Genomic DNA, 15,740 nt, shown 5'->3' with positions numbered 1-15,740 from the left:
TTTACTGGTCAGATTTCAGAAATGAAATAGTGCTTGTGTTAGTAAACCCCCTTTTTTCACACATTTTCTTTCTGTTGGATTCTGTTCTTGGGTTAGGTTTCTCTGTGGAGGCAGAGCTAATGGAAGATTCAGAAGAAGACGATCAACTATGTGTATTTGTCAGCAAGGTTGAGAAGGGCGCCCTCGCTTATCTCCATGGTGAGTGGTGACACTACTTCACAAATCATATAATCTGATGATAAAATAATAGCAATATCATTATACTTGTAATTTCTACAAAATGTGTTTTTTTGGGGGGGGGGTGGGTGGGGAGGGGAGATTCCTTATTCAAGTTTGACTGATATTCATGATTTTTTAATGTCTAAGTATCTGGATTTCTTTACAATCTCAGTGCCTTATGCCCTTTTTTTTCAATGAGTGTTAAATATACATAGAGCATAATTTCAGATCACAATCAAGACTCGCTCGTAATTTTTCTAGATCTGCAAGTCGGGGACGAGTTGCTGGTGATCAACAGCCGTGTGGTCTGCGACTTGGACATGCTCTTCATCGAGAACCTACTAAGGACGGCCTCCAACATCACGCTGACCATTCGATCTTGCCGGTCAGTCTTTGCCCAAACTCAAGCCATGCTGGATACCAACAGTTTTATCAACTCCATGACTTGTCCGCCTCCCCCATCCCAGTCCAGACTGACGGATGACATCATCGATAATCTCATAATTCCTGCTCCTTTATGTAAGTAAATTTGTACATAAAAGGAATATATGCATATTTTTACAAACCTTTTTTCTTTTCTTTTTTAAAGTCCATTGGTATTTAGCGGATAAATAGATTTCAGCACTGATTACATTTTATGAAGTTGTCATAGATACAATTAAAATATATTAAAAAATTTTTTTTTTTTATAGATTTCTTAATTTTACTTTCCAAAAGTTTATGTTTTGTTATTAGTTTGGAATGATATGCATATACCCAAATTGTATTGTTTAAATATATTTGATTTCTGAAAAAAGTTTCTGATAAAAAATATAAAAATTGGGGACTTTCTAACAATGCCTGCAAGAAAGATTGCTGCACTCCTGTTATGACCATCAGTTTTAGTTTAATCTAGTGTAGTATCAAGTCTCCCATGAAAAGAACAGATACTTTGTTTTGAAAGGTCAACCAAAGGAGGGAGCCTGGGCACAAAGACCAAATAGATAGATGCCATAGTACACACTCAGGCTATAGACTAAAGCACAGCCCTTACATACACTAAGTATTGCCATCATGTGTAATTCCTTTGCTGAGTAAACTTTCCATAAATTCTATTTCAATAACAAAGTAAATCAAAGGGAAGAATTGACATGCCTGGTTGCACCACCAGGTTGGAAAAACAAGTTGGTGGCAAAAAATAGAATCTTATGGAACAATCAAGATAAAAGACAATCCCTTTGGAGAAGAAAAGCAAAGTGTGAAAATGGAAGAATTCTTAGGTCCCTGGATGACTTGGCTCTACCTGATAGTTAGCACTGATTTAGCAGTGTTTTCCTATCATTAGTGTAAAGAGGTATTAGTGTTTTGTTGAAGGTACAAAAGCTTACTAAGCTGCAACACAGACTATATCCATTAGAAGTAAAGAAAGAGGATTACACAACAGTAAAGTGAGACAGATTCTGTTGAGAATACATGGAATTAAGGCTATTTCTGTTGACTTTTGCCTGATTAACATTTAGTGAATTTTTGGTCAATGAAACTGGGCTACTTTTCTGTTGACAGTGCAAAGTTCAGTTTGACAAGTGTCCTTACTGTGGATACACACTGGTAATTTGTTTAGTGTGTGTGCTCTATGTGTTTGTACAGTAGCACTATGTGTTACAGTGTAGAATAGTATGGATGGCCGCTTGCTTGTGAATCAGTCATGGAGGACTTTTGACAGAGGAGCATAGTTAAAGAAGCCAAGGACTTTATGTGATTTCTTCTCCTAATTTTTTGTTCTCTTTCAACTCTTTTTGGTGTCTGGAGACTTTCACTTTTAACTTGGAAAATTCACACAGACAAAGGTTTTCAGATATTCCTGCTTGGAAATTTATGGAATGTCCAATCAGTAGTAGCTGCTGGCACTAGCTTCTTTCAAGATCATGGGTATTATAGTCACTCCTAATATGCTAGATTAATCAAAAGAGGTCACTAATTATTAGTCAAATTAAAAAAAAAATTACTGCCACTTCAAAAGTCTAGGGCATTTTTATTCACTGGAAAATTATAACTTTATTATATTTTATTTGATCATCCTCAATATTGGAGACTAATTCGGAGGATTGAAGGCTTCAAGAGAATACTTAAACAAACAAAAATTAAGTTCATGTAGGCATGCTCTTAAAATACCAGGGCCAAGTTTGAATTTTTTTTTAACCTCTTGTGACTAATACTATTCAATGTTGTCACCTCTTGTTTAATTCTATCAGCTTACGATGTCACACCCACCATAAGCCCTGAAGGAACGCCAGTCAAGCAATTACTAGAATCGAAGGAGAATAACAACATCGCCGTTAAGACCCCCCAGAGAGAGAGCACAGACCTAACAGCGCTCATGAAAAATGCGGAGAAGATAACGGAACTCTGTCGGACGTACAGCTCGGAGGATGAGAGGAGGATGTCCAGCAAACTAAACGGAGTGAATCCTTCAGAGGATCAGCAATCTGCCAATAAACTGCGAAAAGTCATCTTCGAACTTCTGGACACCGAGCGAGCCTACGTCAAGGACATTGAATGCTTGCTGTCCCGTTATCTAGAACCGCTACAAGAAGAGGCTTTTCTGTCCGCAGATGAGGTAGGTGTAAAGAAGTTATTCTCTAGTCCAATATGGTTTGAATAGTATGTATTTTAGATCCTCCTGCAAGCAGGAACTCGCGAAGAAGCCTCATTGGCTTATCAAAGCCGCAAGTTGACCAAAGTCAGTCTCTTACATTCATATTTTAACGTCCATGATTTCGAACTGTCAATTGTCAACAACTCTGTAACTGGACGACATACATTAATCTTGGAGTGACTCGAACCGGGGACCTTATGATTGGAAGTTATGATTATTGCATGTAAACAAATTTTGCTAAGACTTTCCAGACTACAGCATGTCGGTGGGGGGGGGGGGGGGGCTGGGAGTTAGGAGGTGTGTAGGAGAGGGAGGTGTAGGTAATATATCACTTTCCTGTTAATAACTGGAGGAACTTCCTTGGCATTTTTTTAGATCACTTTCGAGGAAAAGTCCTTTTTATCATGTTTCATGGATATTCATCAGCAGCAGACTAGAAACAAGGCTGACCGCCACAGGATCATCAGCATGCTTTGTTTTGAATATGACTGTTCTTCCTGCTTCTATTCCATGTTGGGTCAGCATATATGCACATATATGATAGCCAATGATAGCATATATCTCAGTTTATACACAGGTCCAGCCTGTAAAAATCATGCGAGGTTCATTTTACTTTGCTTTAAAGAATTGTGTCTCGTCCAGAGATGATAGACTGACCAAGACGAGCTGTTGGGTACTTTATGTTTATGTCAGGTCCCATTGACGGCAAACTGTCTGGAAACTCAGAATAAAACAAGATTCTAGGGCCCCTGACCCTCCCACCCCCCCTCATCCCTAGTAGGTGAATGACCCCTATTAGTTTTCACAGCAATGATTACCACACTGACATGGTACAACTACAGATATCAGATTTGACCACACTTGAAGAGGGGTTTTGACTCCTTCTCACCCAACCACCACCCCCAACCACCACCCCCAACAAACAACCACCACCAACCCCCACTGTGTATTCCAAACCTGTGTCAGTTTGCCTGTTAGACTTTCAGCAGTGAGTGCGATCACCCACCCACTTTACTACACACAGTGACACGCCTACCTTCATGATTATAGTGGGGTTTTTTAGGTAGAGATCTTATGTTGATCTAGTCCATTTGACAGCATAGGCGTAGGAGACGGGGGTGGGGAGCTGGGGGGGCTGCATCCCCCTAAAAAAAAAATTTCGTGAAAATTCCGGCAATATGCTGAGAATTTTTTGGGCTCTTACTGAAAGAAAAATAATTTGCAATGGGTTTTTCAATGGTTAAACTGATATTATTATCATCATTATTTATTATAGCGACTTGCCCAATAATTTTAACCAATATGGAAGGGTAATAACACGGCAAATGATCGTACGTTATTGGTATGTGATGTTATAACCAATGCATGCCTATATGATGTGCACATAAAGTTGTTGCGCTCGAAAAATGTTGGTTATATTTTTCGGGCAAGTTGTTACAGCCCCCCCCCCCCAAATCAAATTGGGCTCCTACGCCTATGTTTGACAGTGTTGTGCATGTTGGAAATAGTCTAGGTGCTTTGTCAGATATCAAATCAGATGGAACCAAATCGGCCTTATTCTCTCTCATAATTTCAAAATGCTTGACACATGTTCCCGTAAATATGATCTGTTCTAGGTCGACGCTCTGTTTGGTAACGTGAAAGAGATCATCAAATTCCAAGTAACATTTCTCAAGTGCCTTGAAGATGCTTCCAATGTCGGCGGTAATTTAGAACAACTCTCCAGTCCTCCAGAATTTAAGGTGAGATGTAGTTTTTGTGTAAAAATATAAATTAATATTAACATTTCAGACCCGACGTTTTCATCTCTCTGGGTATCGTCCTTTTAATATGCTCTCTAATATTCCTCTTGAGAATTATGGGATGTATCGCTCTGCAAAAATTTATATGCCGTAGGATTTCTCATATAATGTTTGATTTTTTAAAAACAACATTAGTTAATTGTATTTGGATATGATCAGACAGTGCTTCAGTCGTATTGTCCTATGGGGCCCGGGGCCCTGCACGGATTTAAATGAAAGTATTCTCTTATATTAGTCACAGCCCTTTCAAACCCTCTGAATTATTCATAACTGTAGGCAAGGCAAATCTCAGAGAGTAATTGCCACCGCCTTTAATGTTAAGGCTGTCTCTCTTAGCCTTCTCTACTTTTGTGATTTTCTTCTTTGTCTGTATATATTTTTTTTTTTCAGTGTCTATGACACACATGAATACCAACTGTGACTGGGTTATGAACTAAACCACTCGTATTTCAAAATTGATAAAGCATCTTTTGAAAACAGTTGTCATATTTTTGTTTCTAAACTTTTCAGCGGGTAATATTTTCAATCGGTGGCTGTTTCCTCTACTACATGGACCACTTCAAACTCTACAGTTCGTTCTGCGCCTGTCACTCCCGGGCCCAGAAGATTCTGGACCCCAGCAGGGGTAACACGGCCCTGATGGAATTCCTGGCCGCTAGAAACCCCAAACAACAACATTCTGCTTCGTTAGCCTCGTATCTGATTAAACCAATACAGGTGAGAAATGAAAGACATTTTGTGGAGAGAGGTGTTCCACAATTACACTGCACCCCCTCCCCTTTCACACCATCCTCACAACCTGGAGATCAGATTCAGTTTTTTGGTGTCTTGTAGTGTAGTAGCTGATTCAAAGTTTTGTACTTCCTTGAACAATTTTTTTTTGGTGTTGTGATAATCGTTAAATTCTTCCAAACAAGATATAAATGCAACCTTATCAATCCACATCACTTGTCAATCCTTTTCTGAGATATAAACAGATTTGAATTATTCTTATTTACTCAAACATTTTTTTTTCTCCTTTTTTGTATATATTCTTCAAACAGAGAGTCTTAAAATATCCACTGCTACTACAAGAGATCTATGGTAACCTGGACAAGGAGAGTACAGAACAGTTCCACATCGGCGAGGCTCTCCGAGGGATGGAGAACGTAGCGGAACACATCAACGACATGATGCGAGTACACGAGGAGTTTGGCGACGTCTTCGATTCGCTGGTCGCCGAACAGTATCACGTCAAGCAAGAGGTAGGCTTCAGATCACCGTCTGTAAAACGGATTAAAGAAATCGATTATTAATTTATCATGTCGTTAATTTATCAGTAAATGAAGGTCATACATAGGAGATAACAGATACTCTAGAATTTTTCAATGTATTATTATTGATTATTGATTATTTTTGATATATTTGATTTGTTCTGCTTTTCAATTTTTTTTAAATTTAAAATGCAAGGTTTCTTTATCTTTGGATAAAATTATACTTTAACAAATGCCACAAAAAAAAAATTTAGACTTGCAGTTTTTTATTTGGGATATCTCCTTTTCAATAATGATGTTATTTTACTCTGCTTTTGCAAAAAAGGTTTCTTAAAAATGTGCAAGAAAGTCGCTCAAAAACAAAATGTCTCACAGGTTATTGGCAACTGACATTTTATCAAAAGATGCAGAAATTTGGTGGCAGAGTTTTTCGGCAGTTCACAAAATTTCTGCCTGTAGAATATTCCTTCAATTTAGAGACATAACAATTTGGACCAATTAAAAATTATAACATGATGATAAAAATTCCCATTTTGAACATCAAAGAAAGTTTTGGTGGGGCTTCCCTGGCATTCATCTAATTTTCTAGTTATCGCAAAATTATCTAGGTTCGTATTTTAAATATATGACATATTTCCATTCAATTTGTATTCTTTGTTTTAAATTTTCATTTCCATTCTTTTTCATATTTATATTTAAAAAGTTTTTGTTTTTTTTACGATATTTTCAAGAAATCCCTTACAGACAAATTTTCCTTTTATGATATTTTATATTTTTGTTTTCTTTCTTTTCTTTAGAAAACTTTGAACTAATTTCATTTGATATTTTTCTTTCACGTCTCTCTTTGTGTAGAATATTGGAAATAAGGTTAGTCGTGTACAGAATTAACCTTTTGTTTTCTTAGTAGCCGGATGTCAACTAACCTCTAAATGTCGTCTTACCCGTTTTATCCTTGGCGAATAACACTGTCAGCTTTGTCCGTATCCTTCCTACGGTGATGTTTAATCTTTGCGCCCCTCCATTCAACCCTGCTTTCATGACACTAGTCCTTTTCAGGTTTTGTAAGATAACACACTCCCCTAGCACAAACTATATTCAAAGTTAACACTTTACAATCAATTTACTCGTCTAACTTTTAGCTGATTTATAAACAGCACTTACTGGCTCAGTTTGCAAACAAAAACGAACAATTTGTAATTTTTTTTATCATTTTTTTATATTTTTTTATCAACTGCTTTCTTTTTAAAGTATATGCAATGGCTTCATAACAAACTGCAAATATACTAGCCTAGCAAACAACAATCAAGATGAAATGTTTTGTTGATCCAATCTCTGAATCTGCAAAACTTTAAAGACATAAAGATGGCAGGTATACACTCATCACTCTGCAAACATGAACCAAACTTTGTCCGCCTGCCTTTAGTCCAGTATTCTTTTTATGGCTGGAGGGGGGGGGGGTTAAAACTGTATTTCTATAAAGCAGATGTATAGATCATCATATCCCAGTCTTAAATACTTTAAAGATATTGACAAACTAGAAGTATCCTACAAATGTTCCCAGTCCTGTGGTAGTAACTTAAATCAGTCGGCCATCAGAGTCATATCCAAACAAGTTTGTCAGTTTATAGATAATATTGTCAGTCTCTGACAAACTTGAAAAACTACAAATATCCTATCAGTTTTGGGTGATTCTTCCAATCCTTTGGTAAATTAAGTCACTCTGCCAAATATTACAGACAATCAGTTTTTGTCGAAAAATGGTAAAACAAGATTGTCATCGGTGTTTGGTATGGTGTCAATGAAAACACCTCACAATTTGGAATAACAATAACCATATCCATGGCACCTGCTTGTTGTGGTGTGCTTTTTAATATTTCAGGTTTACTGGTGGTGGATATTCTGCTTCTACTATCAATATCTCTTGATATCTTTATAACTTCTTCTAGTTTTTTTTCCCTTCTTGTTTTCCAGTTTCTTTCCTTGTCCTGTATTTTCTTACCTACTTATTTATTGAAATATTTGTTTGTTTTGGTACTAACATGAGTGTCCTGATTATGGGATATTTAAGGTGGCGCTCTTTAGCTTATGTAACTGTTCTCTCTATACCCTTGCAGCATTTATACCTCTTGCATATACCAGCTTTGTAGAGCAGAACCATGTTCGTGTTTGCTGTGCTTTTTTTTGTTTTATTATTATTATGATGATTCAGATTATATTTACCAGATCATATTTCAACCCTCAGTAAGTTTTATTATCACAAAGACAGTAGCTTAATATAAATTTTACACAATTAAGGGCAAAGGATTTTGCTGTGAAGTTTTTCGGTTTATCAATTGAGCCCGTTTTCATGGTTTGGTTCGCTTGTTTTACGACGTGAGAGGTTCGTTGACATTGGTATTTTTGAAAGGAAATGGATTTACAAAACTAGATAATTAGTATTAGACTTATTGGTGAGGAAACTGCAAAGAAAGTAACTTAATTTCTGACATTTCTTGCCAGCTGTACATAATTCAAGAATATATCAAACAAAAACTTATACATCACCCATTTCCTTAATTTATTACATATTATATTTTTCCTAAAAAGTGAAATCCTCTAAGGTTGAATCATTGAGTTTGTATATTTGAAAATTCAAAACTTTCAAAGTTCTAAAATTTGTATCTGCAAATATACATGTACATTCAAATGCCTTTAGGTATGGAGATTATTATACACACATAAGTGTTTATGATAAACAGTTCCCCGACCTTCCTAACCTTCCCCTTCTCCAGTTACTACCTCTTTCCTTAGTATCCACTTAACCGTGTATGACATGTTAACTTTCCTTGAATATTTAATTATCTATATACATATATATATATATATATATATATATATTTCTATAGATCTTTAATATAGATAGATAGAAACTTTATTGTCCATTTCAGAAAACAGAAAACGGAAATTATTTCCCGTCGACAGTTAAAATAAAACAGTAGTGAATACAAACACAACCATACAATAAACAAACTATTTGTGAACAACTACGAGAATAAAACTAAATAAGCAGAACCAGATATTCAAAAGAAACGATATTGTTGATCTAAGCTTAGGGTATCCATTCACCAGTTATCTCCCCTCCCCCTCCACCTTCCCCACAAATTGGATCACTCTAGGTGAACGGTGACACTTGCCTCTGTTGTTGTTGTTGCCTCCGGTTTCCATGGCTACTAGTGGTTTCAGTGTGTCACTAAGACATGCATGAAAGGTATATTCTGGTGGCAGAGCCAGTACAAATTGAAGAGCAAAATATTCCATGATGTTAGTCAAAAACCCCATCAGAATTAGATTTTCATCGGAATGATACCCTTTTTTTTTTGAGGTTTTAGAAAAATTGATTCCCTCTGCACAAAATTGGTTGAAATATCATAAAGAGAAATCGAGATGTTTTCAGTTCGATTGTTATCAATTTGACTGACTTCATACACTCAGCTGTAGCCAGATTCATTCACAAAATATCACCAAAATTTGCAGAACTCACATCATCACAATACAAAATGTTATAAGGTTGTAGTAGCTTTGAGATGTAGAACATTTCCAGCAGTTAGTTTTAACCAGCATTTTGTAATTCCTTAAACAATGTGCATCTTTCGAATAAAGCCACTGCAGATGGGTACATTGCATGTCAGTATAAAAAGACACCACTAGCAGATTCTCTATTAACCAGGATTTTAGGTTTATTCCTTTATTTCTGTGAGCCACTACATAAATATGGGTTTATAATCAATGAGCTAAACTAGAGAGCAGGATATTGAGCCAAGTTCATGGTTTATTCCACACTGCAATTCCTGTGAGGCACTACATTAATATGGGTAATTATTGAGCTAACCTAGAAAGCAGGATATTGAGCCAAATTTATGGTTGATTCCACACTGCGATTCCTGTAGGGCATTTACATTGATATGGGTAATTATGGTGCTAAACTAACAGCAGGATATTGAGCCAAATTCATTTTGCCACACTGCAATTCCTGTGAGGCCCTACATTGATATGGGTAATTATGGAGCTAAACTAACAGCAGGATATTGAGTCAAATTCATGGTATATTCCAAACTGTGATTCCTGTGCATTAATATGGGTAATTATTGAGCTAACCTAGAAAGCAGGATATTGAGCCAAATTCATGGTTGATTCCACACTGTGATTCCTGTGAGGCACTACATTAATATGGGTAATTATTGAGCTAACCTAGAAAGCAGGATATTGAGCCAAATTTATGGTTTATTCCACACTGCGATTCCTGTGAGGCACTACATTAATATGGGTAATTATTGAGCTAACCTAGAAAGCAGGATATTGAGCCAAATTCATGGTATATTCCACGCTGCTATTCTTGTGAGGCCCTACATTGATATGGGTAATTATTGAGTTAACCTAGAAAGCAGGATATTGAGCCAAATTCATGGTTGATTCCAAACTGCGATTCCTGTAGGGCATTGGCATTAATATGGGTAATTATTGAGCTAACCTAGAAAGCAGGATATTGAGTCAAATTCATGGTTAGTAATTGCAGGCCCACTGCTCACTACTATTTTTATGTGTGAACCTATTTCAGACGACCACTGACACAGGTCTGAGATTGGCAGGGCGCAAGGAGTCAGATATATGTTCAGAGCTGTTGAAATTACATCTATTGTCGCACCAATCCTGCATGAAAACTACATTGCTCAAAATTATTGAAAACATTGCTCAAAATTATTGAGGGCATCACCCTATCCAACCCCACCACCACTGCCCTGGTGTCTGGGGCCTGTTTTCAAATACACTAATATCGACAGCAATTAGTTGTTCGGTTTGAATGAGCTTGTTCAAAGTAACCGTTGCTTCATTTCGTGCACATAATATTGTTTCCCGATCCGGAAGTATTTTGTAAATATAACGGTTCTCTCTCTCTCTCGTCACTCGTAGGTATCGGATCTAGCAATGGACGATCTGCTCTACTACTCCTATGTAACTTGGCAAAATGCCAGCGATGATGTCGGCAAAGTCAAGAAAGGCAGAGAACCCAGGATCATACTGTTCGGTAAGTAACCATAGCAACAATAAAGTTTTTTGAGCAAGAGTTGATAACTCTGCGTCGCCCTGTTTCCTCGTTTTCGGTCCATTTTATCTATAAAGTTAAACTAGAAAATGCAATGCGTGGGCGACATGTTACAATGATTGTGTTCAAACTGCTTATGGAATCATTCATCATTTTGTCAAAGCTTCATATTTTATGTGTAAAAGTAAGTTGGCCTGATGTTTCGATCCTAGCAGGATCTTCTTCAAAGGCTAAATGACAATTAACAGTAACAGAAGGGACAAAAACACACACAGAATACAGACAGGTTAATGAGCATGGTGAACACAAAGAGATAGATGTAAGGGGATTAATCCCCTTTCATCTATCTCACTGTGTTCACCGTGCTCATTAACCAGTCTGTTTTCTGTGTGTTTTTGTCCCTTCTGTTACTGCTACTTGTCATTTAGCCTTTGAAGAAGATCCTGCTAGGATCGAAACGTCAGGCCAACTTACTTTTACACATTCTATTACACAGGCTCTCTAGTGGATAAGCAGTTTGCTAACAGTTTTATTTGATTTTGACTTCATATTTTTATCTGTAGTATTCCGCCTCGCTATGGTGATCATATACAAGGACGCGGTGAGGAGGAAGAGTAGATCGGCTAAGATGATCGGTACGAATGAGGAGACCATAAAATTCAAGTGGATGATACCGGTATCGTCCTTGCAAGTCAAGGATACCAGTATAAGCGGTAAGTCGCAGTTATAATTGTTTCATTTTTTTTTAAATTTACAATCAATTCAGATAATAGAAAGATTCAATGGAGCTTGGGTGGGAGAGGGGAGGGGGTCTCCTCCTAGCATCATTTGCATGTAACAATCTGGGTGGATGTTGGTTATTAGTCTGATTAGAAGAAGTTTTTAGCTGATGCATCACTTTGGGCCGGAAATGCAGAATTCATTAGATGGTAAAGTTGGTGCACGAGGTATGGAACTAAGATGGATTGGAGAAAGTAAATGTGCCCATCTGGTATTACTTCTCTGAACGTTAATATTGTATTGTATTCATATGATACAATGGACTTTATATTATACTATATATATATAGAGTACTATATATATTATACTATATTTATATTAAACAATGGACTTTATATTATACTATTTATATAGAGTACTATATATATATATGATATAGTATTAATATTATACAATGGACTTTATATTATACTATATTTATAGTGTACTATATATATTATACTGTATTTATATAATACAATGGACTTTATATTATACTTTATATATAGTGTACTATATATTATACTATATTTATATTATACAATGAACTTTATATTATGCTATATAAATATAGTGTACCATATATATTATACTATATTTATATTATACAATGGACTTTATATTATACTATTTATTTAGTGTACTATATATATATTACACTATATTTATATTATACAATGGACTTTATATTATACTATTTATTTAGTGTACTATATATATTACACTATATTTATATTATACAATGGACTTGATATTATACTATATATATAGTGTACTATATATATTATACTATATTTATATTATACAATGGACTTTATATTATACTATTTATTTAGTGTACTATATATATTACACTATATTTATATTATACAATGGACTTTATATTATACTATTTATTTAGTGTACTATATATATTACACTATATTTATATTATACAATGGACTTGATATTATACTATATATATAGTGTACTATATATATTATACTATATTTATATTATACAATGGACTTTATATTATACTATTTATTTAGTGTATTATATATATTACACTATATTTATATTATACAATGGATTTTAATTTTGTAAATAAGCTTGTAAATCGGGTGAAATGAACCAGTGTAAAGGCTTCCTAATCTATGCATTCACTAAATTAAAACGAGTCCTAATAAATATATAATATATAACCGATCTTTTCACAGGGTCGACAGAATTTCAGGGTATGTTTGAACTGGTTCATCTGAAAGACGAGGGAAAACCGGAGAAGACCTTTCAGTTAATTTGCGAGTAAGTATTCAACAATGTCGAAAACTTCAGATAAATTTGACCGGGGAAATATGTTAAACCTCTCGTTGTAAAGATCACTGTTAAAGAAGCATCTCTAACAGGTTAACATTCTCTTACACAGAACTTAAAATATTGTATCAGAAATTTATTATTAGTTTCCAATTTGCCTAGATCTCTTCCATGATCTTGTGAGGTTGCTGGAAATGTATTGGTTCAACTGCCAGCATTCCTTATCTGTATTGCAGTCAAATCATTTATTAATATATTTATAGAGTTGGGATAAATTCCCATTTAAAAACCAGATTTCCTTTTTTTTTTTTTATAAAAGGTCCAAACCGTGGCATCATTTCAGTTTGTACGGTCTCGTGATCTTTACATTTTTCGTGTTTTTTCCTTCTTCTCCAGATCTCAAGATACCAGACAAACGTTCATTAAAACCATCAGACAGGTGACGCGAGATTATCTACGAGGGAAGAACAATCCCGGTAGCAGTAAGTACGCATACCTCAGGTCCAAGACCTACGTAGCATACGGGGGGAAACGTTTGGAAGCCCTGGGTCGCAGCAAACGCACCCTGCGGAAAAATTTCGGTACTTCGGTCAGTTCGGGACGCAGCGAAGCCAGTTCGTTGGGCAGCGAAGAGCGTTCAAGCGAAAGCGGTTCGTTACAGGACAAGTCAGATCTGGATCGATACGAGACGGACTCTGTGAGTACGGGCAAGGAATCGGTGGGGCGAGACGAAGGGGAGAAACTCTTTTACGACAGAAAGATCAATCTGGAATTAAATTCCAACGGTAATAACTCTTCCGTGGTCGTCGGTTTGGATGCGAGGTTGACAAACAATAACGTAGCTTCAATCGAGGAGGAGGTCGAGGAGGAGGTATTTGGTGAGGAAACAGACTGCAAGAGGCCATCCCTGAAAGCTTTCCTGGAGGAAAACAGAGAGCGAAACGATTCACAGACGGAGGAGAAAGAGGCAGTAGCATGAGCACCGGTCTTTCATATCGAGGTCAGAAGTGGAGACTTTTCTAGCGTTGTACAGTATATCTGAGATGTGTGTGCTTTTAGCAAGAAGGTTGCCTTTCATTTTGCAAAACATTGAAAAACAAAGCTACAGGTAATATATTTAGCTCTTTAATTGTATTCCATCCGGGATGGATTTCTTGAGAACGTACTTGGAGATGCTGACAAGGGTCCACCGTGGACTAGCATGTGGTAGGTCCATGCTATGAACCTGCTGCTCTCGGTCAACTCTACTAATAAAGGTGACAGTGTGATATGTATCACCTGCTCCAAAGAGGACATCATAAGACTTTAAATAATCATTTCGGTGGCTGGCACTTCCATGTAGATGCTTACAGCCTAGCTCTATATGCCCGAAGTTAAAGTGTGCATTCGCAATACGATCTGAAAGGAATTACCATGTAGTAAATTATGAGCTGCATGAAAGGATTTAAGAAAGAGGAACATGTTTACTCAACTCTAGAAATGGACCTGTTCTCGTAACCATGGGTGACTTCCCTTATCATGGCCAGAGAAACAACGAACTGAAATCACCAAACTTCCTTGAAATTTGTTTGCCTCGTTTACATCACCATGTGATTCCCTTTAGGTATTATGTAGTCGACATTTATCACATTAGACTGCATGTTTGTCATAGGTAGTATAAGTTCATGATACCAAAACTATCAGTGTACGAGTGCGTACAAGGGGTGTTTTGGTTTGGGGGGAGGAATGTGTGTAGGGGTGGAGAGACATGATAATATGCTAGGTAAATCCATGAGAATTTTATGGGGCGCTTGTACATTACCAAAAATGTCTTAGATAATTCTATCTATAATTTTTGTCATTGTGGAGCCAGCTTGAAGTTAGAGGGACATATCTTCTTCATCCCTTGTATGCGCTCTGGTAAATTGGCTTTATTTGTCACGAAGTTCACAAGCAGTTGCGATTAATTGACTGGTTTGTACATATTGACTTTAAAGAGTATAAAAACACAAAAGAGAGCTGAAAGCATTTTTTTTTTTTTCAAGATTTTTATTTCTTGAATAAGTACTTTATTTTTCATCTAGAAGGATAAATCAATAATAAAGCAGTGATAAAATAAAACTGAATGAAATATTAAAACATTCCATGATAAAGTTCAGTATCGACCCTTCTGTATATTCATTCAAATTAATTGTGCGATCTGTTAACGGAATAATTACGGAAGACTTTCGGATTCGCATGCGGACATGTAAATCGTACTCTTCGGAGGTTCTCTTCGAGCTATAAATCAAACACAGTTTGGTGGTCGTTTTTCTCGGTCACATCATAGTCACTGAAACTTGTTTATCTATGTTTTTTGTTTTTACCAAAAAATTGACTTAACGAGGCAGTCTACAGTAACAAAGAAAGAAACTTGGTTCAATAATCATTGCTAAAGAATGAGGTTGAAGATATTCTAATTATATTCAAGCTTACTCAGTTCCTCTCGAGAGGACCGAGCTTCTGCAAGGCTTACACTCAACAATTTGCTTGTTTACCGTTGCCACAGTACCTTGGCTGTCTGTCACAGATGATCAGATTATCTGGCAAGTATAATGAATGTAAAACTGGTCAGCACACTCCTTTCTTAGTCAACTTGTAAGTCTCATTCTACCTATGCTACGAGTGATTCTAAATCTGATCTCCAACATCGCCATGTTGAATGTAGTTGAGCAGACGAC

At 36.3% G+C, this 15,740-nt stretch overlaps 1 protein-coding gene across 6 annotated transcripts in view; it reads left to right on the top strand.

Annotated features, from left to right (window-relative positions):
* LOC139962616 (protein still life, isoforms C/SIF type 2-like) overlaps positions 1-15,382 on the top strand; it is a 104,806-nt gene extending 89,424 nt beyond the window's left edge. For 5 of the 6 annotated variants that reach the window (XM_071962756.1, XM_071962755.1, XM_071962759.1 and 2 more), the window contains 11 exons: positions 97-198; positions 481-738; positions 2,451-2,815; positions 4,471-4,596; positions 5,167-5,373; positions 5,700-5,900; positions 6,762-6,776; positions 10,857-10,971; positions 11,553-11,702; positions 12,948-13,032; positions 13,438-15,382. In XM_071962756.1, the coding sequence (XP_071818857.1) occupies positions 97-198; positions 481-738; positions 2,451-2,815; positions 4,471-4,596; positions 5,167-5,373; positions 5,700-5,900; positions 6,762-6,776; positions 10,857-10,971; positions 11,553-11,702; positions 12,948-13,032; positions 13,438-14,020 (2,207 nt within the window). In that variant the 3' untranslated portion in view covers positions 14,021-15,382. The remainder of the gene's footprint in view (positions 1-96; positions 199-480; positions 739-2,450; positions 2,816-4,470; positions 4,597-5,166; positions 5,374-5,699; positions 5,901-6,761; positions 6,777-10,856; positions 10,972-11,552; positions 11,703-12,947; positions 13,033-13,437) is intronic. The other variant, XM_071962757.1, reaches the window with a different exon arrangement.
* The last annotated feature ends 358 nt before the right edge of the window (positions 15,383-15,740 follow it).

Source organism: Apostichopus japonicus, chromosome 21, assembly GCF_037975245.1.
Source record: "Apostichopus japonicus isolate 1M-3 chromosome 21, ASM3797524v1, whole genome shotgun sequence".
NCBI lineage: Eukaryota > Metazoa > Echinodermata > Holothuroidea > Aspidochirotida > Stichopodidae > Apostichopus > Apostichopus japonicus.
The sequence above is the reverse complement of the archived record's forward strand: the minus strand, read 5'-3'. Positions and strand labels throughout refer to the sequence as shown.